Source organism: Anopheles moucheti, chromosome 2 (assembly GCF_943734755.1).
Source record: "Anopheles moucheti chromosome 2, idAnoMoucSN_F20_07, whole genome shotgun sequence".
Lineage (NCBI taxonomy): Eukaryota > Metazoa > Arthropoda > Insecta > Diptera > Culicidae > Anopheles > Anopheles moucheti.
The window spans coordinates 59,226,383-59,251,008 of NC_069140.1; the positions used below are offsets into that span (position 1 = coordinate 59,226,383).

The following is a 24,626-nucleotide window of genomic DNA, read 5'->3' on the forward strand; positions in this document are numbered from 1 at the left end:
AATAGTTTGTGGAGGGCAGCAGCACAATCAGGCAAAACAAACACACATCTTTACCCTTCCACGTTCTTCTTGATAGATCGATTGAAAAAGGAACAGATTATTGTTTTTTCACTTTTTGCTGCTCATACTCTGGTGGCAAGAATAGCTAATAAATAATTAATTAACTGCACTGGAGTCGCACACACCATCGTCTTACTTCCCATTTTCTTCAACTATAGCACTCTCCGGTTCCAGCACTGTTGCAGAAAATATGAACATGAAGCGGCAGCGTTAAACGATTTCAACGCAAACATTAGATCACATTCGCTACTCGGTGTGGAAAATCGGCATCAAATGTATTCATGATTTTAATAATTCATTCATTGAATCATTCCCGGAGTATTGTATCGCAAAAATAGTGAAGGTTTCATAATATAAATAGGAAGCGAAGAAGAGCAAAAGAGAAGTGCTTTGCATATGGAAGGGGAAAAATGTATGCATACAGTATGAAGGAGCGGTGCAAGGAAGTATGTTTTACAAATTGACTCTTTTTCCACACGATGTGGTTTCGTTTGTGGCTTTGGTAAACTTGGTCGGCTAGGGTGCCACGAACCGATGCGGTAAGTGAATGGTCATGAATGGAGAATCAAATTACCCACCACTTTGCATCTCATCGTCAAAACTCAGCTCAAATAACGGCGATCGCCAGTTATTTATGGTAGATAGGATCGTTGATCGGTCTGCACAAGTTCGGATCGAATAAGCAGATGGGAGACGATGTTCGCTTATTAGTTAATTTGTTCCATTTGCTTGTACTAACAATTTACTTATCGTCATTGTACCGTGTCGTTGTGTGATGGTTTTCCACTATAATACAGCATCGAACCGAGCATCGTTGGAGTGTCAATTGCGCTTTGTGTGCAAGAATATTCAACAGAAGCAACGGCTCAAGATGATTCGGACGCTCTTTCCGGTCTTCCTGAACCCGGAAAGTAAACAGCAAACACCGCCTGCAAGATACAGCATAGAAACGATTCATACTACCCGTGGTATTAGGTCATTTGCATTCCGGGAAACGTCAGAACACTTTTCACCTAGCGTAAACTTCACCAATCAGCGGTGAAAAGGCAAACACAATGCCAACAATTTCTCGCATCTTAGAAAGACACTCGATCGCTGTCGACGATGTTGTCGCCGGGCGCGGATGTTGCTGCATCGCAAATGCTCTTTTATTTTCCTTACCACACATCATCGCTCTGTTCGATTGCGGTGGCCAGCAGAATATGCGAGTTTGTACAAATACACACGCACACACACATGCACACGCGCAATATGACCAGTGCAGTCGAGCAAGGCAGCAGCGACAAGCAAACGCACTCTCCAGACAATTTATTATGCGCGTCGTACGGAATGCGCACTCGGGCATGGTTTCGATACCGAGCTGGTTGACTGAAATTGTCGCCGAAGGTTTTCCTGCGCCCTTTTCGCGCACGAATCCTGCAGATTGTGGATGCCGCTGATCGACCAACATTGCATCCCCCCACACACAAAAGCCAGGTCCAATGCCGTTTGGAGGTGTAATTTATGTTCGGTTGGTAGTTTAGCGTAGTCTCGGAAAGAGTGACATATTCAACAGGAACAACCGCAAGCGTGTTCAGGCGACTGCACAAATGGCCTTGTGTGCCCTTCGATTAGAGTAAGCAGTCTGTGGAAATAAGAGCACGCAGTGGTAGCGTCATAAGCACGGCTCGCCAAATAAAATATCCATCCAAATCCAGCCTGGCGATCGTTTGTTTCACTAATTATTGTTCTTGTGCTTGCGTATGTACCATATTTTCTCGTGTTGTACACTGTGGTCTGTTATTTGGACATCTTGCAGAATAAATCATCTCTGTGTTTCGTCGCAGCAAGGTCGATTACACTCGTAACGGTTATTTGTTATTACTTTCCTGTGCCAGTCGCTTTCAATTTTATGGAAGTTAAGGAGCTTCCGTTCAGCGATCCCCTTATTTCTTTTTCAGCGGTTTCGCTAGTTGCTTGCCCGTCATGAAAAATGCTCCGCTTGCTACTTGCAGGGGATGTTAATTAAAAATTTACGAGGCTCATCATTTTTGACAGACTCCGCTGCACCTACAATAGCAACATCTTCCAATCGACATCGAAAACATACAGTGTGGGGTAGGAACTTTGCTGATTTAAAATGTCGTTTTGAAAACGGTCATCGCCATTCTACCCTGATTTTTTTTTTAATTTTGTTACATTTTTCCGACCATATTTACACACCAGCTTCTTCGTATACTATTTGGTAACAAAAGAATAGAAATTAATTCAACATTTGTTAATTGATGCTTTTACTAGTATTAGTACTAATAATTTGGACCTGTCATTTCTTTGACACAGCTGTAGTATACGATAGATTTGGGATCGATACACGATACACCACTTCAATACACCTCAACACAATAAAGTGTCGATCACTGCACATAATTCCTGAAAGAGATGAGGCACTCGTGCAAATGTTCTCTTGGAGTAAATGGCCCCTAGTTGGCAGTTCTGCACCAATAGAGCTGATTGATAACTTCATTCTCAATCTAGCGGAGTAACTAGGGAAGACCCTGGCAGCTGCTTTCGCTGGTCGTATCGAGGGATTACCTCGCAGTGGTGAAAACAGAGAATAAAAGTTCTCTCAACAACATTATCACTAAATAAGATCAACACCCGGTCTTAAACATCTCCCTCTCCCACCAGATATTTTCGCGAGCCTTGGATGTCCATTGACTCCTTTGTCCATTTTTTAGCACACTGCCAATATGTATCGTGGGTGAATACAATTGGCTGCTAAAACGTGACCTTCGGAATGTTAAAACGAGGTCATAATGCACATTGGGTGGTCAAAAATAATGTACTGTTTCAAATATCTTTATTATCAAGCAGTAGAAACACAAATGAAAGCAGAAGTGCGATACGCTAAGATTCGGACATAGGGATACTGCTACATTTGTGCACGACAACGATTATGATTGCCACGATTACTGCGGCTAGCAGACTGTTCACGAGCACCTTTCTCGCAACATTGATACAATTCCAGACCGGCGTTTGTGCTTGTCCAGTATGAGCGGATGCCGATAAATCGCTTCGTTTAGAACTTAGTACCAGCTACAGTGTGTCGACACAGTCGCATTTATCTGCATCACCCAAGCCGCTCTGGCAAACGATCGCGTGCATCATTCCGTTTTGTGGTCGAACACGATCATGCTCAGCCACGCCGAGGATCACATGCGCCTGGCTACTATTGAGATGGAAATGCATGTAATCGCCACACACGAACGTAGAGAGAATCCAAAGTTCGTGCCACTGAATCATGATCGATTCGCTCAGGTGAGATTCGTATAACCCTGTTCGAATTGATCTCGTTCGATTAACTCAGTTACTCTCACCGGTATGTGTACGATCTGAGAGAGGTGTGACTGCAAAAATGTAGTGAGTATTGTAAGTTATACATAAATCGCTCCGGTAGTGGGAGGCATCTGTCGTAGTACTGCACATTCTGCTTCCGGCTATGCGTATCTATGCATCCGAACACGGAGAAGCGTCATTTGGGGTGGGCGTGACCAGAGGATGTTCCGCGACCATGGTTTGTCCACTTATTTTTGTAGCATGTAACAGCATCAGGTTCTGAATCGTTTGTTTAACTATCCTGTTTTCTACTGAAAATAAGCTGCACATTTGCTGATTACTGACAAACTCCTTATATGCTTCGATCAATATTGAATATCTGAGTGGTGGTATTCAGTGGTGACTAGTATCTAGTAACAAGGTAATAATCGTTTTGTCCAGGTTGAGTTAACCGTTGAATATTTTGTTGGCTAGTTCAAACATAATTTTGTGTTAACTGTTTTTAAGTCTAGGATATTAAATCGTAAATTTCGCTTTATTGGAAACTTTGTGCAATACTGACACGATCTCTCCTGTACTTTTATAATGTCTTTGTTTGAACACAGTTAGAACATACCCTTTTGATAGAATACTATCATTAACCGTATTGGTTTTTCGTTGAATCGAAAACAGTTCTCTTCTATTACGGGTCCGTTTATGATACAAATGATATGGTACAATGTCCTTACCAGTAAAACAATATTTGTCAGCATTTCAATACACCACTATACCAAATACATCCGGAACTCAATGAAATGTATCGTTCGCTTTTGAAACCATTGGCTTAGAATTATGAGGCCCAATTTGAATGATGGCAAGTGAATTGTTGTTACCCGATGGTGCTGGTAGATGAAGTTTACCGCTGTGAACAAAAGAAAGATCAAATTGCAATCCAAAGTATGCTTTCCATAGTGTATACCCTGATGGTACTTTCGTCGTTAGTTATTGCAGACCACCATTCTGATAGTTTGGTTTAACACGAAGAAACGTTGCACGCTGCGCGTTTCTCAGTCTTTTGTCGAGGATGGTGAATGATGGCAAGACTGTGCGAAATTTGAGAGCTTCCTCTCTAGCCTGCTTACAGTACACGATGCAGCGTCATCGGTATGCGAATGGTCGTGAGGTTTCCTTTTACACAATTTCCAAGCCATGTTTGTGTTTCCGTTCTACCCTCAGACCTTGAACGATTCCAGTATGCTCTAAAGTGTTGCAGGCGTTTGGTTGTGTATCAAAGAAAGGGGTTTTTCGTTCTAAAGCTGTAAAATTTTCAACATGATGGTTCAAGTTTAAGACGTATACACCTAAACGACGCATCCGTATAACATAAATTAATGCTGGAAGCCGGACATTTAATGCTAGACAGCTTCCGAATTGCTATTTTGATGTCCACCCGTATTTTACACATCGTTGGCGACATTTTGAAGTATCATTCCTTCTCTTCTACTACAACCATAGTCTGCGATTTTGAAGTGCTTGTTCACTTCCTGCTGCATTCATACAAAAGTATCATTTAGAAGCCAATCATACATCCAACAATCTCAACGGTTGGTAGTTGTCGTTCCTGTGTTTAGCACGATTTTGTGAAACTCGTTCATTCTGGTGGTCTTGTAATGGGTAATTTCCGATAGATGACATCCTCCAAAGCCTTCCTCAATATAGGCAAGCCCGGATAGAAGTTACTGGCACATTTGCAGGATTCATGCACAGTTTAGCAGTTGACTCCATTGTAAAGTATCTGCAAGAGTTATATAGTTCTAACGATGCAGTGAAAGTGTTACGTGTATTCATAAAATGCAGCTCATTCAAGTGCGCACTTGTGAGGTGGTGTTGATTATCATACTTTCATGATCATTTGAAGTTAGTTGTGCGTAAGAGTTATTTAATTTGGCCAAATTCAATTATCACAGCAGAAACAAAAAAAAAGAAACTTGATTCTATTCCAGATTAATCACGATTTGTCTAGTCACCATACACCGTAGTTGTTTCTTCACTGTAGCTTTGCTTTTGCCTTCGAGATATTGATGGAAACATGTCATCGTCCGTATGGGTACTATCCGCTTTTGATGTCTCCATCCATCTTCGTTAATGCTGGCAATATGTCGTAGGTCGTGGTTCACTTTCTCGTGTTTGATCGATATCTTTTCAATTGATTTAAAACGAATCCAACGTTGGACGTCTCGAATGGTTGTTCCTTTAATTTAAATGTGCTGAACTTCCACTCTAGTCACCGTTGTGCGTTAGTAATCACGGCCCAGAAACAATGCTTCACGGTATCGGGCATGATCTTTCTGAATAAGTACAACATCAACGACCGTGTTGCAATGCGAGCAATGACATGGTTGTGGGTTCGGGAGGAAAGATGGAGGAATTATTAATATGTTCGAAAATATAGCAGCGATCATTATCGTCACATCTTTCTCGGTAACATTTCTAGCCATTAATGTTGCTGTATAAACCAACCTACACGATAGATCAGGGATTGCCGCTTTGTTGTTTTGCTCTGCTCTCACCACTCTAGTTTAGTCTATCTGTTGCAAGTCCAACACTACACATATCGCAGCATGTTAAAGATTGTGCTAAGATCGCGCCGCGGAGGATTGTACACGCGTATGCAAATGGGAAACACGTGCAGAAAAAATACGTTTGCAATCCGCTGCATAGCACAGATCAGTACAACGCTGTCGTCGTAATATGTTTTCATAATACAAGATTTTCCATCATATCTCACTTCTCTTTTATGGTTGTCTCTTTCCAGCTTGCCAAGTAATGCAAATTTTGCCGAACTACAATTTTTGAGTGCTCGACGAGCGGCCGTTGCAGCAGCCGTAGCTAGTGCTGAAGTTGCACAAGTCAGCGGGACAGTATTACCTCCCCATCCACCCGCTCCGGCGACAGTGGTTCCGCTAACGATTTCTCCGCCGGCCACATCTGGTGCATCATTAAAGGGAGACGCTGAGAGATCTTGCAGCAACGGCACGACACCGGTCGGTAACGGAACCTCACCGACAGCTGGAGGTACCGGCGCTTCCAGTCCGGGACTGCCTACGCCAAACGGTACCACCGGAACGAGTGCTGGACAGACTAACATCCCCGTACCGGTACCACATCCTAGTGACTTTCATCCTGCCTACAGAATACCGGGATACATGGAGCACCTGTACTCGTTACAACACGCTTCGGCGTCTCTCCACGGTAAGAATTTTTATGATCACAATTATTTTTAGTCCAGCAAGACCTTGTCACGCCCGATCATCTATGGTGGATGATTGGCCAACGACAAAGCTGTAACCGATCATCTATGGTCGATGTGTTAGCCGGAAGTGTCGATTGAAAAAACATTTCAAACAGTCAACAATCACCATCAGAATGTCCGTATGCGATTGAAAACGTTCGGTGCACATAAATGGTTCCATTAGCTGTTAAAAATATACCTGTGTCGAAGCGCTCCATGATTTCCCGATCTCTGTGTTTTCGTTCCTTCATCGACCTCGGCCTGTTCCCGAACGTTGTAGCGGCGCTTGAACACAACATCCGGGCTGTATGTGCGTTACGCCTTTCATAGCGTCGCATGAACAGTGGGTTGTGTACGCGGTTGGTATTTTAACCACCAAATGACTAATGTCCTCGTGTCGTTGTTATACTCCTTCCGCGTCTTAGCACCATTGATTGTCATAGAGTATCACCAGAATTATTCCTCGCTCGGAAGTAGCACATTCAACGACAGTGACTGGTCCAGATCCCGAGCAATGGGTAAAAATATTGTTTCAAAAAACTCATAAAACTCACAACTTCTTCTGCAATGCTGTACCGAGTGACGTACAAAGCGTACATTCCTTACTGCCCGACCAAGAGACCAGTGTATCGTAGACTACATTTTTCATATCCCAAGATCGTCGACAGGCAAACATTTGAATGAAATAAAAACAACAATAAAATGCAGACAAATTACTCCCAACCCTCACTCCTACGCAAGCAAGCCGCTCTCTAGGCCGCAGAGAAAGGAAATGGACCTGCGGCTACTGTTGACGATACCATCTGAGTGCTAGTATGCGAAGAAACTAGAAACGTCCCCGATCCGTGCCGTGGGCATATGCGCAAGTAAGGGAAAGACATGAAGGCACTAGAAGGGTTACCTATTTATAAGTTCGATCACGTCCATGTTCAGAGATGGAGAACGGATTCCGTCACACCCAGTGCAATGCTTAATCCATCGCTTACTAATGCTTTCTTCTTAACTATTGTACCATTATGTAGTAGGTTTACAACAAGGGTGATAATTATATGATTATGTTTTGAGCAAGAGTTTAGAACAAAACGCATCACTCATAAATCTGTTTTGGATGAGAAGTAATTAACGCTCGAAACATCATTGGTTTGTTGTTGTCGCACAATAGCGATCTGTTGAAAAAAAAATGTTGAAAACAGTTAGAACTATTATTTTTCAAGACTAAACTAAAATCAAAAAGATTATTAGTTAGTGTTGACGTATTTTAAGCTGTTCCTAATTGTTCATTGAATAATCACAGCATACAACAAACTTTGCTAAATTTGACAAAAATTATCTTACTTAGTCTACATGTTATGTACTTTTCTCCTGTACGACAGATAAACACGAGGTTATTTATTGATGACAGTAACTGACTCATGACGATGTCATGCAAGCGCAAAGTGCAGCGGAGCCATAACGACCAGAGATCAGAAACTGTTGAACACTTTTGGGACAGCTAAAACCACAAGAGCTGCTCATGTGTACATGATGCTTTGATCCCTCAGAATGCTTTGATCATTTCAGTCCGATTTTTCGTGCCATAAATAGTCAATTTTAAGAAGCATAACTTGAAATCTTTGCTAAACATTTTGGCAAAGATAGATTAAGATGCCCGATACACGCTAGAATACACGCTTCAACTAAGCGCGATCGTTATCTTTCACGTAAGTAGAATGTCAAGTATGAAACACGTACTACACCAAAGTAAGTTTGCCGGTAATACGGTACCCCGTGGGTACATGATGCTATTAACATTGGGCCTGGGGCGTCAGTAATGTGACCGGTGTTTAGTGAAGTTGTAGGTGGACCATGAAACCTGTCGAGTAACAAACTATGCCGCTCTTGATGTGCATTGGAAATTATCGTCTTGCTCAGTCCCATGCATACGACGATGGCATAATTATGCATTTTTGTTTTCTTGTTGCTATGTTCGTTTCTTTGATTTTCAATTAGATATGTACATGTTGTCACCACGAACTTATTTTTGTCACTGAACTTCGTCTACACGATTTCGTGGACTATCGACGTTTGCGAATGCACGATGGCACAGATTGGATTCGTTAGTGCACATATTCAACTGAATGTGCAGGCGTTTAACGATCGGTTATAAAATCGTAACAATAGCAACCATAAAGAGTGGAATTGCGCGATGATACGACCACCAATTTCAAGACCTTGTAAAGCATTGATGATCGTTAGCGCCGGCTACCTGGTAGGGTGTTGAATCGGAAATGAGATATCAAACGACTTCTTTTCCTAATTTGTTGCGAAATAAATATCCCACCCCGTTTGCATAAGCTATTTTCTAACATTTATTATCTTCCTTCACCCAACCATTTCGATTGCAGGTTTAGGATTGACATCGGAGTACATCAATGCCAGAAACGCAATTGCCGATCTGCATCCAGCCAGTTCCCTAGCTAGTGCGGATTTTCATTTCAGCATTGACGCAGCCAGCCGACTAAACAGTCCTCGTCCGGGTAGCATTCGTGCAAGTGTCAGCCGAAAACGTGCCCTGTCGTCATCGCCATATTCCGACTCGTTCGACATTAGTTCTATGATACGATACTCCCCAAACTCTCTAGCATCTCTAGTAAACGCGTCGCGTAGTAGTAGCACCAGCGGTTCCTATGGCCACTTATCGGCCAGTGCGCTTAGTCCTGCTTTGGGTATGCACAACGCAATGCCACCACACCTTCAACATCTACTACGTAGCAGCGGTTTTCTTCATACCCTACCTGGTCATCATACACCAACGGCTAGTATGTTTTCGTTGCCACATCATCCGCTGCATGCAGGACATTCGTTGAACAAACCACAGGTAAGCTAGTTTGGTGGAATCGAATGCTATGCCTCATGCTAATTTGTCGCTCATGTTCCTTTACAGCAAATAACTGATCTATCGAATAAAAGACAAGAACAACCGACATCCAGTTCTCAAGTGACTCGCGTCGAAGCGGACAGTGCTAGCAACTCGCAACAAAAAAAGTTACGCGTTAAGCGAGAAAGCACTGCCCATTTATATTCGCAAAAACCAAGCGCACGAGAAGACTGTACGCCGATGATAACTTCGAATCATCTACCCAGCCCTACATCGACACAAGGACCCACAAATGGAACGATTTCAACAACATCCACTACTAAAAATGGAGGGCTTAATTTGAGTCCAATGCAACGAGAAATAAGTAACGGCGGACAGGGGTTAGAACGCAGCCCAGCACTGACTGGCGGTGGGATGGACATTAGTTGTAACGGAAACGCTATGGGAGATGGTGGTATATATGGAGAGGAAAGTGGTGGTCGTGATGGGGGTACCCGTGCGGATACTACTGACCCGAAGGATGAACCAGGAGATTTCATCGAAACCAACTGCCATTGGCGTGAGTGTTCTTTGGAATTTAACACACAAGACGAATTGGTGAAGCACATCAACAACGATCATATCCATGCAAACAAAAAATCCTTCGTATGTCGCTGGGAAGATTGTTCGCGTGATGAAAAGCCTTTTAAAGCGCAATACATGCTTGTAGTGCACATGCGCCGGCACACGGGCGAAAAACCACACAAGTGTACGGTAAGTGATGAAAACAAGATGCGCAAATGTACCAAATCCTCATCAAACTATTTTTCCTTTTTTCCCTTTTTTTCCTTTTTTTATAGTTTGAAGGATGTTGCAAAGCGTATTCAAGACTGGAAAATCTTAAGACTCACCTTCGCTCACATACCGGTGAAAAACCATACACCTGCGAATATCCCGGATGCAGCAAGGCATTCAGCAATGCGTCTGATCGTGCCAAACATCAAAACCGGACGCACAGCAATGAGGTACGTTTGGTGCAATTACGAATATCCCAGTGTCGATACCAGTCATAAAAACAATATTTTCATCCTTTCCTCAATAATTTGCAGAAACCGTACGTCTGTAAAGCACCGGGATGCACGAAACGATACACAGATCCCAGCTCGTTGCGGAAACACGTGAAAACTGTCCATGGTGCGGAGTTCTACGCGAACAAAAAACACAAGGGCAACAACTACGGCGGCGGAGGCAGCAATGGCGGTGATGGCCCTGGTGAGGATGGCGAAGGATCGAACCACATGTTTGATAGTAGTCCACACAGCGAGGACAAAACCACGAGCATGAGCAGTCCTAGCATTAAGTCAGAATCAGATGCTAATTCACCCAGCCATCCACCAATCAGCAGTCCTATGTCGCTATCGGCACTTACTGCCGGACTTGGCGAAGACTTCCATGAAGGTAGTAATATGCAGCTGGGTAACATCGTTGGACTAGATGATCCGGTTTGGCCATATGTAGATGAAGATCTGGAAGTGGCCGATCTGCCGTATGTACTTCGCGAAATGGTGGATCTAGGTGGACCTACAGGAACGGCCACAGTATCGGCTCGTAACAATCCAAGGAATCGGTTTAAGAATCGTATCAACAACAAAGGTTCGCTCCTGGGCAGTAGCCCGTTGTCTAACATTCCGGAAATGAATAGCCAAAACATGCAAAACTATGGACTAGGCGACCTGAACAAAAAAATTACTGATCTCAAGATGGAACCAGGAGTTACACCACCTCCCCAACCAATCTCACACCCTTCGCCCACAATTGGTAAGACCGGACAGACTGATCCACTGCGTCCGTTGCTACCACCTGCATCCACATCTACGACCATGATGATGATGAATGCATATCTTAATCCAGCCGCAGCACAGAACCGGCGAGATAGTAATAACAGTACCACGAGCAGCTCATATTACAGCATGCGCTCGGTCGACATTAGCCGGCGGAGTAGTCAGGCATCGCAACAAAGCACAATATCAACCATGCGACCCAACTACTATAATTCCTCTTCACTCTATGATCCGATCTCGCCTGGTAGTTCGCGTCGTTCCAGTTCCATGTCAACAGCCACAACTGGTGGTCAAAGTTTACCTCCTCCGCCTTCCTCTCATCTGATATCAACGCATCTTCAGCGGTTTGGTGGAAATGGCCAGATGATTGGTTCGATGAGTGCTACAGGAGGACACTCTAGCGGAAATGGAAGTGGAGCTCGACATTCCATACCGAACAATCTGACGAACAATGGCTTTTACGGTCAGCAACAAAACGTACAATCATCTCAAATAGATCGCCGAATGTCGGAGCCAGTTGCTAGTGGTTCCAACACAATTGGTACAGGATCTATGTTGGGACGTTTGAACTCTCAGTATGCGAATCGGCGAATGGGCACAGCAAACAATGCAACAACAACACGTGGCCCGCCCACCTCAACCATTACCACCGCATCGACATGCACAGCAACTTCCGCAGTAGAACCGGGAACCTCGGTAACTAATAGCAAACATGCAACTCCTCCTACCACCAACAAATTGCATCCTAACCAGGAAGTGGTACTGGATGAAGTGGAAGAGGGAGAAATGGTAGAAAATAAGCTTGTTATACCAGATGACATGTTGCAGTATCTCAACCAGGTTGCAGATATGGCTGGAGAGACGGGACCATGTAGCAATAAGCCAGTGAATCCAACCGCATTGACAGACAGCGCTCTTACAAGCCCCAGACAAAACCCTTGGAACACTCCCCAGCACGAGGGAGGATCTAACAGCAATTTCCTGATGGGACCCACCGAAGCTTCGTCAAATATGAGAGCCAGCTTCTCTCAGCCACGAATAACGACAGCCAACATCCTGATGAGCCCCCAGTCCCAGTACAGCAATGATGAATCCAGTCTCGTGAACAATATTATGTCGCCGCAGGCACCGCAACATCAGACAATGTCCCCAATGATGCCAGAAAATGTGGTGGCTCCAGTGACACCTACCACTAACAATTATTCGACATCGTCTTCAAACATACCACCTCAACAACTTCAAACACAGTCTGCCATATCACATACTACGCATACACCGGTGCAATGCCAATTATTGCACAACGGGTTGCAGCATTTCAGCAGCGAAAACAACTTCTCTTTGGGTAACGGAGCTAGTTGTTATTCCCAACAACAGCAGCAGCAGCAGCAACAACAACAACAACAACAACAACAACAACAGCAGCAGCCGCAACCACAACAGCATCAGCAGCAGCAACAATCTTGCAACGGTCGAAATCGTCCAATTGCTTGTTCTAATTTGATCGGATACTATCACAGAACGGATCAAAGTGCTCATCATTGCTGCCTAGCTATGATGATGCAGGGGTCACTTCACATTAACCAACCAACTAATAGTGCACTCAACCAGCAAAATGCCAATGATTCTCTCCAACCTCAATCGCAAATGAATCAGTATAAGAATCCGTTCAGTCTTAACCTCGCCAGTTTTAATACGGGTAATAACGCAAATCAAAATACGGTGGTTCTGGGTAGCAATCCAGCTTCAAACATTGAGATACAATGTGGTGACATCAGTCAATCGCAAATGTCTCCTGCGATCGCAGCGATGGCTCCGACCGGAAATAATCCTTCGCTTGCCATAGAAACCCGGCAACATACAGAAAACATTGAACTAGCACCGCAAGCGTGTCAGCAACCGATGGAAAGCAGCCTACAGACACCCCCATTACCTTCTACGCCGACTGGTTTTGGAGAATCCGTTCCTGGGCCGCAACCAGCACCTTTACCAATGTCTATTACCGCTGATACCGATATGACGATGGGCCAAACAGACCACGGCAATGCCATGGGTTCGGATACGTATCAACGAACACTCGAGTATGTGCAAAATTGTCAGAATTGGAACGAATCGGCGGATACGGTCAGCAGTAGCACCCATCCTTCATCAAATCTTGTCATCAATGATATGAGCACATCGTTAAGTTCGTACTTTGAGGAGGATCGCTACCTGCAAATGATACAATAGATATTCGATTGCCATTCATGATTGAAAGCAGATTTCTCACAATATCAAGGACGCATAGTTTCTAAGAATTGTTACGCGCCGTTTCCACGCTTGAATCACAAGATTGCACATTTGAACACTCGAGGAAACGTGTAGTTAGTATTAGATATGTCGATTGGCGATAGGTGTGAATCAGTTTCGTTTACATTATTTGTGCTTATGAATGAATTTAGTTATTTTCATTTATTCTGAAAATACGCTCCTATTTTCGTTTTATTACTTTTTATGTTTTTGTTTTATTTCATTTTTTTATGTACATACACTATTAAGCTATGTACGATCGTTCTAATGGTAGGTAGTGTTGTACATGTAGATTGCAAAATAATAAAATGATCGAAAACGAAACAACTACTGCCAACGTTTTGCATATTGAACTAGTAACGTATGTAATAAGACATTTGCAGCATAATTATTGTAATTGTAAACGCTTGAAATGGGCCGATAGATATGAACTACAAGAACAGAGCATGGAAATAAATAATTCGTTAAACTTTGATGAAAACATAGTGGTTCATGAATTTTGTGCATAATCTTTGATACCGAACCAAAATGATCATCAATGTGAATGTTAATGCATTATTGCGTACATCGTTAACACGCAAATTTGTTGAAAAATGTTACTAAGTTGAAATTTTCCATTTCAAAATAATTACGTATGGAACCTAATCTTCAAGTGGAACCTAATTTAAATGTAATTACGTATACAAACAAGTAATTCTTTCATGTCTAAACTAACATTGAGCCGTATTCATGGTTTAGTGATAACGTGATAACGACGATGGAAATTCCCAATTGTGTTTAAAACCCATACATAATTATAAAGGAACGTGGAGAATGTTGGTGTGCATGTATTGTTTGTTTCATTGAGAGATAAAGTATGATCGTGATACTGCTTGAGAGAGGGTTTTGTTGAATTGTATTCAGAATCAAAATGAGTCTCACCATAAGTGGTTTACTTGTATTATGTTCTATCGCGATTGTGGGCAGCAACTGTAAGTACGCACTTTGAATACGCAGCTTGAAAAGATTTATTGTATTCGTTTTATGTTAGGGATCTTTCCGGATGCGGTGCAGTTTAATCTAAGTGCAGCGCTGAACAAAAACTGTGGCCAATCTCCATATACCGATCGTTTCAAACCAGAAGATGGAAGGGTTTTCGAAAACCCTTGGTTGGTATTGTTTCGTCATCCCGAGGAACAGGAATGGTTATGTCAAGGAACTCTGGTAACCGATCGCCATATCTTGACAACAGCCATCTGCTCGGAAGCAATCGTTGCTAATGAGTAAGCGTATTCATCATCGAATCGATTCTTATATATGATTATTTTTAAGAGACAAGATTTATAATAAGTTCACAACTTTACAGAACGATCATTATTCTTGGAGGATACAATCAAAAAGACGACACGAATTGTGGGTCGGATGATGCTTGCAGTGAAGGATCGATAATCGAACGGCTTCCCCGTAACATAATTGTTCATCCGGAATTCCAGAACGAAACGTATCAGAACGATATCGCACTGGTAACCCTGAACAGACCGATCAAGTACAGCAACAGTTCTGTATCGTTCAAATAATGAAATGTTTCGAGATTGCTTTTCGTTCATTTTTTTTTGTTTTTTTCTTTCTTTTCCTCCAGATGTGATGCCCGTCTGTTTGCCCTTAACACCAATCATCCCATCGCTGATCCATGCACCGATCGCATACAACACGTTACGGACAGATCACAGAGTACCAAAGCAGATACAGATGAAGTACATATCGCAGGACAAGTGCCAGGACCGTTTGAGAGATCTACTGCTGTTGCAAGAGGGACAAATTTGCGCCCAATATGCGAAACCCATCGATGTTCGGATTAGCAGCGGTTCTGGGTCACCGCTTGTCATCGAACATCACGATCGCACGTTTCAATTTGGAATTCTTTCAATCGGTCTTCCCGATGCTACCTACTTAGAGCCTTACGTGTATGTGAACATTTCTACACACATCAAGTGGATCCACGACACTTTGGTAGATGAATTGAAATAATAAATCACTTAATTTATTGATAGTGCATGCCATATTATGATTACATTTGCTCCGGGGCTTCCCAAGTTCAGTGAAACCATCGATGTTGTTATCGGTAACGCACGTTACATCAACGTATTAAACATGCGTTTTTCTAGATCTCCCGCAATTATTTCCGAAACCCAATTGTAGAACGGAGCTACGGGAGTTATGACGTACGGTTCGTGCAATTTTGCTGGGTAACGTGGTCCATAAGAAAGTAAACCAATTAATAAAATCCTATTGTCTTCATGCACCGTGAAAACAGGAGCGCCGCTTCCACCGCGTAGATTAGGTTCTAGTGCCACTTCGGTTGGTTGCGTGTGTCTCTCATCCAAAATTATGCAAAACATTTCATTTGCTAGCGATATGGTGTAATGGGGCATCCGGCGTTGACATTCGTATGGAGTGATGGCTTTCATAAAGTATTGCTTAGGTACCAACGATAATCCGGTTTCTCTTCGTCCGCACCAGGCTGCTACTAACAGGAAGGAACTTTGAATGTTTGAATCACGGTTTACACATATCGGTGCGACGGAGATCCCATCGATAGTAGCTGGAATCCTTAGCTTAACCAGAGCAACGTCATTCATTTGTCGAAAACTGTTATAGTCGGGATGAACAATAACTTCATCGACATGAATAGTTTGCACTATTGGGGCACATAATTCTTCTCCTGAGGTCTGCTCCTCACAATCAGATACGGTTGATGTATTATGTTCACCGACTCGTGCATATGTGCTGAGAAGTAATATTAACTGTTAGATATTATTATGCAAAAAATTACAGATATTAGTGTATACTTACAGTTGACCTAAATCGTTAAATTGAGTCACAAATACCGTGGTTAGCACGTATTTTGGGTGTATCAATAGTCCTTGAAACACATAACTCACGACTTCCTTTTGTTTGTAGCCGAATAGTACAAGCCAGGGGTGCTCATACAAGCGAGTCTTAATGGGGAAATCACTTTCATAGTAACGGTGACCACACGATTCACTGCCTGTTATCAATGCCTCAGAATTTGAACTTTCACTTCTTATTTGCTCCGAGAGTGCGCAGCATCCTGCTACAAATGCAGTCACTATCAAGAGCAACACATTAACAAGAGAACGAACCATCGTTTCAACTTGACTTACAAGTATTAAACTCAATTGGCTTGAAATGATCCATTTAATCTAAGTGCCACTATACAACGGGAATGCTGCATTTCAATAACGATTAAAGTTAAAGCTCAGATTTACCTCGTAATCAGTATTTTTATTTAACTTGATTTGAATGTATTAAATGCATTGGAGTTAATGACGACTCGAAATATATAATTTACAAAATTGTTCCGTGATTAAAATTGCAGTTATTGGAATATTAATGTTTCTCCTGGTAATTAGCTAAGTCATTGACAATGTTATTCCGTGCTATCAATAAATTTTAGCTATGGACAACAAATTCTGTTTCAAGCCCATTATGCCATTCGAGGCAGTTCTTAATTATGCGAATATTTTACTATCTACTGTAGGCAGGACATGCTATTGCTTTCATTAGCAGCGGCTTTAAGCGAATGCTTACAGCGATCTTCTTCGTCTCGACTTTGTACCATTTGGAGTGTTTACGTCAGTCAAGGCGGATGTGTGATTCGTATGGGTTGGCAATGGGCACACTTTTTGTTTACATACTAATAGGAACCCTTTGGGGTGTTAGTGGACAATGTGCGTCGCTCTTGTTTCTGACAATCATTTCTGTGTTGAGCTTATGTTACGTGTTTTGTCGATTGTTTGTTTTACTTTCAGGGATATTTCCAGACAAGTTACACATGGAATTCAGCACTGAGATCAACAAACACTGCGGGGAGATGCCATACAGTGTGCGGGATCGTCCAGCATTCGGTCGAATGTATGAAAATCCTTGGTTAGTGCTTTTACGCCACTCTGAAGACACATTGCATTTTTGCCACGGCACATTGGTCAGTAATAAATATGTGCTAACTACGGCTAATTGTGGTATAGCCGTGGTGACTAACGCGTAAGTTGATGCGCCCATTTTGACGCAATGTAGGACTAGTAATCATTTCAATCTTCACAGGAACACCACCACACAACAACAAGCAACGGAGATTATTTTGGGTGAACATGATCTCAGCACTGAGATAGATTGTATTACCCCAAGGAACTGTTCGCCACCTACTACCAGACGAACTGTAGAAAAAGTGATTGTTCATGAAAATTTTACAAGAAACTTTTGGGAAAATGATATTGCTCTGCTTCTCATGAATGGCTCTATTCAATTCGACAACAGTTGAGTACAGAGAGAGTGATGGTAAGCGCGATCGGGCTCAATGTTTCATCTTTTCCTATGATTGTAGGTATTCGTCCTATATGCTTACCGTTGGTATCGATAGTAGACAATACTGATGATCAGCAGCAAACTATATACAATACGGTCTGGTCGAAAGACAGCGTTCCAAGACAAATTTGGATGCGTAACGTGCCTACAGATGTTTGTCGAAATCAGATAAGTTATATTTTTACTCTTAGCGCCGGTCAAATATGTGCCCGAATCTTCTTTGATAAATTTTTGGACGATATGAGGGGAAGTGCCGGTTCTGCGTTGCAGGTAGATTATCATGGTCGCATATATCAGTATGGTTTGTTATCCGTAGGATTCCACGACGTTATTGGGAGGGCGCCATATGTTTATATAGACATAGCACAGTACATCAGCTGGATTCATGATTCCATAAATGTTAAACCATAATCCAAAGCGTTTGGAACATTATAAATTCTACTAATAAACCGGACAATTAGAATTATATAGTACAAAATCTATGGATTTGGCGAGAAGCAAAATTACCATATAATTCTGTCGTGCCATACGGCGTTAACGAGTGCCCTATGGCTATTTGATAGTAGTACAAGCAGCGCAGAAACACTAAACACAGTTTTAGCCAGAAGTCACGCGTTGTAGTAACATACAAGGAATGCTTTGAAGACGATGCGACAAGCAGTAATTTTTTTATCCGGAATTTCACAAAAATACAAGAGCAACACTAGCAGGGAAGTGAAGTTTGTGATAGACCGACCGTATTATTGAATAATTGAGCTAATGCAAAACTGAGGAATACTAATCCGCATACGTTGTTTATACATGCCAATGTGGTAGCTACAACCATCTGCACTCTGCAGAACCTTACCAGATCACACCCGGACTGTTCCTCCCGGATGCAGGACAGACTATAGTTGCCATGTCAGTAAAGAAATACTAGAAAATCTAAGTGTGCGAATAAAAAACAGAAAGAGTAGACTGTTCTTACCTTTTCCTATTCATATCAGCAACCACAAACTTTTCATACTTGTTGAGCTAGACTATGTGTATCGTGTAAACGGGCATGAAGTATTCAACGAATCCGGAATTCGCTCACATCGAGATAATATTGTTATTTATGTATGCGCTGTACGAATGTATCACTATACAAATACGATCGGGGAGCTGACTAGTTACGAGGAATTTGATCGAAAAAATGCGATGATTTCCCATCGCGAACAGTTTTTGATGCACGGTCGCGATGCATTTGCGATGCAAATCAACAAAGCTTCGAAACATTACATATAAACCGAGCGAAGTGACAAACGAACAAAGCACAAAACAACTACAAAAATGCAAGAAGAAGAAACGCAGTGTAAAAATTGAAAACTTTCTTTTCTGCACCAAAATAAAATCGCTTCATTGTTTCGATGCACGAAATGTGATGTGTGGTTTAGTTAATCTCTTTCTTTTGGAAAGATGAACTCTCAAATGCTGTACGAGCTAGCATGTTTTAGCGAGGAAATTGATCCGAAAATCATGAGTCATCGGCGGTGCTAGAAACGACTGAATCGTAGTGAGATCCTGTGTATTAGTGCTGTCGCCTGATGCTCTGTATTCAAACCAGTGCGTATTCATGAACCAATTGGATTGAAGATTTTGTTTATTGAATCGTTACGTTATTGATGTTTACCGATTGCAGAAAAAGGCACCAACAGGAAGCAACTAACCGAAGCATATTCCACGCTAGTGAAGAGAACGAAAGAAAAAACGCATTGTGGCGTGGTGACCGACAGAAAGGCTAGGTGTCGTTCCTGCACGTCTTATCAATAGCCTAAGCCCATAAGATACGTAAGCAAAGTCAAGGTGGAGGTGGTGTGTGAACCCACGTCCTAGCTTTAGTGTAAAATGTCCGATACGAAAGCACCAGCTGAAAGCAACGTACAGCATACCGATACTCAGTGCGAAGATTTAAACCACGAAATAGAAGTAACTCCATCACCATCGGTAGAGGAAATTCATGTCGTAGCATCCACCTCAACAACAACAACAACAACAACAACAGTAGAAGCATCCCCAGCTGCACCCATCGTTCCAACCGATATTTCAAGTACTGGTGAAAACTTGTCTATCGCTGTAGTCAACCACGAGCCGCCTACAACTGGTGGTGTAGCACCTGCGACCACGTCCAGTTCCTTCACAACACCAGCACAGGTTCGAGGACCGTGGACGTGTAGTGTAGAACGTCAGACATCTGTTAGTTCAATAGACAGTACGACCATGTCGATCGGAGCAGGTTCAAGCAGCGGCAGTGGTCCAGGAGGATTCCGCAACTCTTTGAGCAATGGAAGAATGTTTAGCAGGCTGATGTCTGTAGAGCGAGGGCGTGTGTCTAACAATCATGGAGCACCAGCACGAAGGGGATCAAACTTTAGTAACGTAGTGTTTAACGATTTTATGACCCTACTCCAACAGGCGCGACACCCTGGTAGCCTGTTCTCCTCAGAACGAACAGGGTTGTTTCTATCTTCGGAACGGTCACATGGTCCTGGAACAAGTACACCTCCCATGATGAGCAATGTTGGAACTGGTAATACAATCGTTAACACCAGCGATGTTGTGATCGATGTTGACGAAGCAAGCGGAACGAACGGCGGTGGTTCTTTGCGCTCATCCCATAACGAGTTATATCCAATTTCTAATTCACCTTCCTCGGCTACTACTAGCGTTCGTCCTTTCCTATGGATTCAATCGGGTGATGAAAGTGCTGCACCTGCAAGTTCCATTGGTGGTCGGTCGCCGCTAATGCCAAATTTTAACTACAGTCACCATCACCATCATTTCCATAATCATCAACCATTGGCGATGCATCATCAGCAGTCCTCTGCAGCCACGGCTTCGATGGCTTCACAGTCTCCTATATCGGTAGGGGGTGGAGAAGGAGGTCCCTCACTAAATGGCGATTCAGGGACGAATGGTGTTATGCTAACACCGACAACAGGAAATGCTCCTACCATTGGAGCAGGTGGAACTACACGGAGCAATAGCATTAGTTCCAATCACCAAAATGAAGACGCAACTGTGCATGAAGCTCTTAACCAGATGCCGGAAACCCGCGCCTTGTTTGAAACATTGGCACGATATATGCCATTGTTGGTGATTTTGGTGGCTAAACTGTGCTATGACCATTTGGATGGCATAATGACTCTTCTGATGCTGCTAATAATGTTCTATCACGCTAACTGGGCCGTCCGGCAAGAAATCTCGAAACAAAAGCAACGGCGCGTTATTGTACTACTCCGCGAGCTGGTCATAATCATTGTCTCTTTACTGATATTCTGGCTTGCAATTGAATGGAAAAGCATCTGCCTAGTAATACTTTTAATGCCCGATCACTTGCAACAGGAATCACTTAAAGGATTACTGTATGCCGTTTGCATAACGGACTTGATACTGAAGCTGATCACCATTGTAATCAAAATTATCGTCACCCTGATGCCACCGAGAGTAATAGATTACAAAAGTAGGGTAAGTATTACAGTTAACATGGGAGTAGCTGATAAGAAAAGACGTGAGGATCATTTATTTGGAATATTGTTTCTCTCTATGCTCTCTGTTTAGGGTAAAGTATATTTGATGATAGAATCGCTCTCCCAGCTGTATCGTGCCGCAGCTCCGATCCAACCATGGTTAATTTTTCTTTTTGAATCGTATTCTGGTTCGGAAAAGATGGTTGGCGTGATTTTATCAGCGGTTTACATCGTAGCCAAATCTACTGACTTACTTGATAGGATCAAGTTCTGCCGTCGATCATTTGTTAAGCTGCTCCAGAAAACGGTAAGCATTGATATCGGCAAAATATGGAAATATTTCAACGGACTTAGACTTTTTCAAATGTATCGTCATTGCTAATTTGGAGGCTAGGGTACACAATTTAGAAATTTTTGATTATGTCCTAAAAATATGACTAATTTAGCACGTTAGCTGCTACTAAGGATTCTCCTTGGCACAACGACTTTATGTCTTTGGCGACTTGTATTGTCGCATAATTCCTAATAATTAGCAATATAAGATATGCTAGCTCATAGAATGTTGACCTTTGTTGAGGATGTTCTTAAAGAAATTGTATTCAGTCATATTTTGTTTTGCATTTGTTGATTTTTTAAGACAATACTTGAATGAATATGTATGTGATGTTCGATCATGCTATATAAGTACTATTCGCACGATTGTCCAGCCAGTTAAGCTAGAAGTGTTGTGGGTTAGACAATAATCTCATTCTGTTGGTCATTTTGACATACATACATCTATAATATACACATGCAATACTTTGATTGTTTCCAGTTTCGAATGAACCGATTATATGTGATGAAACTTTTTTTTATTCATGAAGACCGCCTAGGCCGTATTGCTTAAATGCGAGGAAACTTACAATGATGTAACAACAGTAACAGTATCGTAACAGTAACAATCGTCTAATGGTAGTTGAACGGAAATGACCGGCGAGTGTCGACGTGTTTAATGGTCGAAAGTATTAAAGACATGTTGTGCGAACGTTTTGCAATTGTAAATGGTTGGCTTACCATATTAAATCGATTTTTATATATCAGTCAGGTTGGCGCTATTTATGGGTTGTGATGAGTTGACTAACACTAAATAAATATCTTTCTTGCAGAGTTATGGAAACGTACCAACAAAGGAACAATTGCAGGCCTGCGGTGGACAGTGCTCGATTTGTCATGACAACTTCAACTCGCCGGTATTACTGGAATGTAATCACATCTTTTGTGAACTTTGTGTCGGTACATGGTTTGATCGAGAACAAACGTGTCCTTTATGCCGTGCAAAAATCGTTGACGATCCTTCCTATAGAGATGGAACTACCACATTCTTTCTGCAGTTATACTAAAAGAACGATGGAGGAAAAGACCATAATCCCAGCTCCATTCCTAATTTTGTAATTTATGTATTTTGAAGGTTTTGGTTCCATTCAGTGAACTTGCGTTTAGAATTATGAATGGTTTTTGTGCGCAGTTGAGTAAAAAATCCAAATGCTGGTGATTTATGATACCTGCACTTCACTTTTCACCGTATTGTGCATTTTAAAGTTGATAATCAATTCAATCATAGTGGTTTGTGATTGCCGTGATTTAACTAATTCAAAAAACGATATAAATGGTTGCGGGAGTGAGGATGAAGCAGAGTACGAATGAATACTTTTTATTAATCATAAATGTATGCTAAAAACAGACGTATTTCAATTTGAAAAAAGGTATTAAAGGGATTCGTACACGCTTATCAAGCAGGTATATGTTGGCAGCCTGAGATAGCGTTTACATATTATAAAACATTAGTCATACTTTCGATATGAGACGCACTGTAAACCATGAAAAACTGTACAATAGAATTATCAGCAATTAATAAAGGGATCCATATCTTGTTTATGGATTTGTTAAACATTATAACAGAAACCTATTTCTACCACACAACAGAGCAGAAACGTATCGAAAAGTTGCTTAACAAATTAGTTTCGCCGTGCCCAAATCGAGAAATTTACATAGGTGCTGGTACTAGATAGAGCAACGAGTAAAAAAATATCGATGAAACAAATTGTAGGAATTTACTCTAGGCGAGAAAAGTGGCACATTGTATAAACCTTGACAGCTGTCCGATTGACAGTAGGCCATCATGCGCATTTTTTGCTAATCAACATTTGTTTTGATTCGGTAACGATACGCAAAGTTTAGTTTTCCATTAATGGCTGCAATAGCGCTGGTTCGTCGTTCTATTTTACTTTCTCACAAATTTACAGCTGCACGAAGCATCCACATGTCATCTGCACGCGAACGATCGGAGAAGGTTTTGGAGGAGTTGAAGGAGAAAAACCCTTACTTCGAAAAGTATGCTAGCAAAATAGCAGCCGTGCAGCATAGCTCACCGGAGGAATTTCTCTCCCGGCTCGACGGTGTAGAGAAGGAAAAGAAAAAGCCAAAATTCGGCCCTTCCGAAATGGATCGTGACTATTCTGAACTTCTTAAACCTAAAGCTCCACTTGCAACCGAAGCGACGAGAGACATTTCCCATCGCAAGCTCAGCGACATTATGCGGCTTGAATTGATCGAAGATAAATCCGCTGATGATATCAAGCATCTGTGGTTGGAATATCATAAAGACAAGGATGTCATAACGGCTGCAATTCCAGTAGCTCAATTCAATCTAATGATGGCTCGGGCTAAGCAATACCCTGTGTTTATTCTTCCAATACCCCGAAGCCAAGGGTATGAGTTTATTATGTTGCAATTTGCAGCAAATACAGTACATTTTACGCCGCTTTTGAATTACCAGGTACGTTTGGGCAGTTGAAGAATTGTGACGATTTGGGTACTAATGTTTGATGGTTTGCAGGTTCACAAAGAAAACGCACCGGAATGTTTAAACATTGCCATGTTCACCGAATGTTCCGACAAAGGAATCGTGCTAATGCGGGGAGAGTATGATACGAAAGTACTCAATGCGCAGGAAGCGCAATGTTTGGCCAATCAAGTTCAACTATACTACAGTCAGAACAATGAATCGAAAGTACACCTGCTTGAGACATTTACCAAGAGTCCAGATAAGTTCAAGCACATGGATATCATTGAGGAGCTAAATAATTTGAAGATTTAAATCAATTAGCAATAAATGTTCTTTAATG

The 24,626-nt window shown here is 42.1% G+C and overlaps 6 protein-coding genes across 6 annotated transcripts in view; 5 read left to right on the forward strand and 1 right to left on the reverse strand.

Moving 5' to 3' along the window:
- The window catches only part of LOC128298820 (transcriptional activator cubitus interruptus), a 35,778-nt gene extending 21,730 nt beyond the window's left edge, over positions 1–14,048 (forward strand). The window contains exons 2-6 of the mRNA XM_053034621.1: positions 6,170–6,606; positions 9,031–9,503; positions 9,570–10,256; positions 10,343–10,507; positions 10,592–14,048. Of these exons, the coding sequence (XP_052890581.1) occupies positions 6,170–6,606; positions 9,031–9,503; positions 9,570–10,256; positions 10,343–10,507; positions 10,592–13,549 (4,720 nt within the window). The 3' untranslated portion in view covers positions 13,550–14,048. The remainder of the gene's footprint in view (positions 1–6,169; positions 6,607–9,030; positions 9,504–9,569; positions 10,257–10,342; positions 10,508–10,591) is intronic.
- Positions 14,049–14,519: 471 nt separating this feature from the next.
- Positions 14,520–15,616, forward strand: LOC128310852 (CLIP domain-containing serine protease B10-like). The gene is made up of 4 exons (XM_053047591.1): positions 14,520–14,580; positions 14,640–14,871; positions 14,955–15,145; positions 15,228–15,616. Exons 1-4 carry the CDS (start codon positions 14,520–14,522, stop codon positions 15,614–15,616), a joined length of 873 nt encoding a protein of 290 aa, XP_052903551.1.
- A 90-nt stretch (positions 15,617–15,706) lies between these two features.
- Positions 15,707–16,773, reverse strand: LOC128298825 (CLIP domain-containing serine protease HP8-like). Its single transcript, XM_053034626.1, has 2 exons — positions 16,442–16,773; positions 15,707–16,375 (listed from the first exon to the last, which is right to left on the reverse strand). Exons 1-2 carry the CDS (start codon positions 16,753–16,755, stop codon positions 15,721–15,723), a joined length of 969 nt encoding a protein of 322 aa, XP_052890586.1. The 5' UTR covers positions 16,756–16,773; the 3' UTR covers positions 15,707–15,720.
- Positions 16,774–17,244: 471 nt separating this feature from the next.
- On the forward strand, positions 17,245–18,915 carry LOC128298823 (serine protease grass-like). Its single transcript, XM_053034624.1, has 4 exons — positions 17,245–17,340; positions 17,422–17,653; positions 17,714–17,925; positions 17,994–18,915. The coding sequence occupies exons 1-4, from the start codon at positions 17,259–17,261 to the stop codon at positions 18,383–18,385; spliced, it is 918 nt and encodes a 305-aa protein (XP_052890584.1). The 5' UTR covers positions 17,245–17,258; the 3' UTR covers positions 18,386–18,915.
- A 118-nt stretch (positions 18,916–19,033) lies between these two features.
- Positions 19,034–23,393, forward strand: LOC128298821 (RING finger and transmembrane domain-containing protein 2). The gene is made up of 4 exons (XM_053034622.1): positions 19,034–19,558; positions 19,635–21,460; positions 21,554–21,769; positions 22,608–23,393. The coding sequence occupies exons 2-4, from the start codon at positions 19,841–19,843 to the stop codon at positions 22,839–22,841; spliced, it is 2,070 nt and encodes a 689-aa protein (XP_052890582.1). The 5' UTR covers positions 19,034–19,558; positions 19,635–19,840; the 3' UTR covers positions 22,842–23,393.
- A 269-nt stretch (positions 23,394–23,662) lies between these two features.
- On the forward strand, positions 23,663–24,598 carry LOC128298824 (ATP synthase mitochondrial F1 complex assembly factor 1). Its single transcript, XM_053034625.1, has 2 exons — positions 23,663–24,277; positions 24,338–24,598. The coding sequence occupies exons 1-2, from the start codon at positions 23,690–23,692 to the stop codon at positions 24,596–24,598; spliced, it is 849 nt and encodes a 282-aa protein (XP_052890585.1). The 5' UTR covers positions 23,663–23,689.
- The last annotated feature ends 28 nt before the right edge of the window (positions 24,599–24,626 follow it).

Coding starts and splice junctions, on each gene's coding strand:
- LOC128298825 (XM_053034626.1), bottom strand. CDS start 16,755: ATGGTTCGTTCTCTTGTTAATGTGTTGCTCTTGATAGTGACTGCATTT. Junction 16,376..16,441: donor TTTAACGATTTAGGTCAACT/GTAAGTATACAC, acceptor ATTACTTCTCAG/CACATATGCACGAGTCGGTG.
- LOC128298823 (XM_053034624.1), top strand. CDS start 17,259: ATGTGTGATTCGTATGGGTTGGCAATGGGCACACTTTTTGTTTACATA. Junction 17,341..17,421: donor TTGGGGTGTTAGTGGACAAT/GTGCGTCGCTCT, acceptor TTTTACTTTCAG/GGATATTTCCAGACAAGTTA. Junction 17,654..17,713: donor ATAGCCGTGGTGACTAACGC/GTAAGTTGATGC, acceptor CAATCTTCACAG/GAACACCACCACACAACAAC.
- LOC128310852 (XM_053047591.1), top strand. CDS start 14,520: ATGAGTCTCACCATAAGTGGTTTACTTGTATTATGTTCTATCGCGATT. Junction 14,581..14,639: donor CGCGATTGTGGGCAGCAACT/GTAAGTACGCAC, acceptor GTTTTATGTTAG/GGATCTTTCCGGATGCGGTG. Junction 15,146..15,227: donor ACCGATCAAGTACAGCAACA/GTTCTGTATCGT, acceptor CTTTTCCTCCAG/ATGTGATGCCCGTCTGTTTG.
- LOC128298824 (XM_053034625.1), top strand. CDS start 23,690: ATGGCTGCAATAGCGCTGGTTCGTCGTTCTATTTTACTTTCTCACAAA. Junction 24,278..24,337: donor CGCCGCTTTTGAATTACCAG/GTACGTTTGGGC, acceptor GATGGTTTGCAG/GTTCACAAAGAAAACGCACC.
- LOC128298821 (XM_053034622.1), top strand. CDS start 19,841: ATGTCCGATACGAAAGCACCAGCTGAAAGCAACGTACAGCATACCGAT. Junction 21,461..21,553: donor TAATAGATTACAAAAGTAGG/GTAAGTATTACA, acceptor CTCTCTGTTTAG/GGTAAAGTATATTTGATGAT. Junction 21,770..22,607: donor TTAAGCTGCTCCAGAAAACG/GTAAGCATTGAT, acceptor TCTTTCTTGCAG/AGTTATGGAAACGTACCAAC.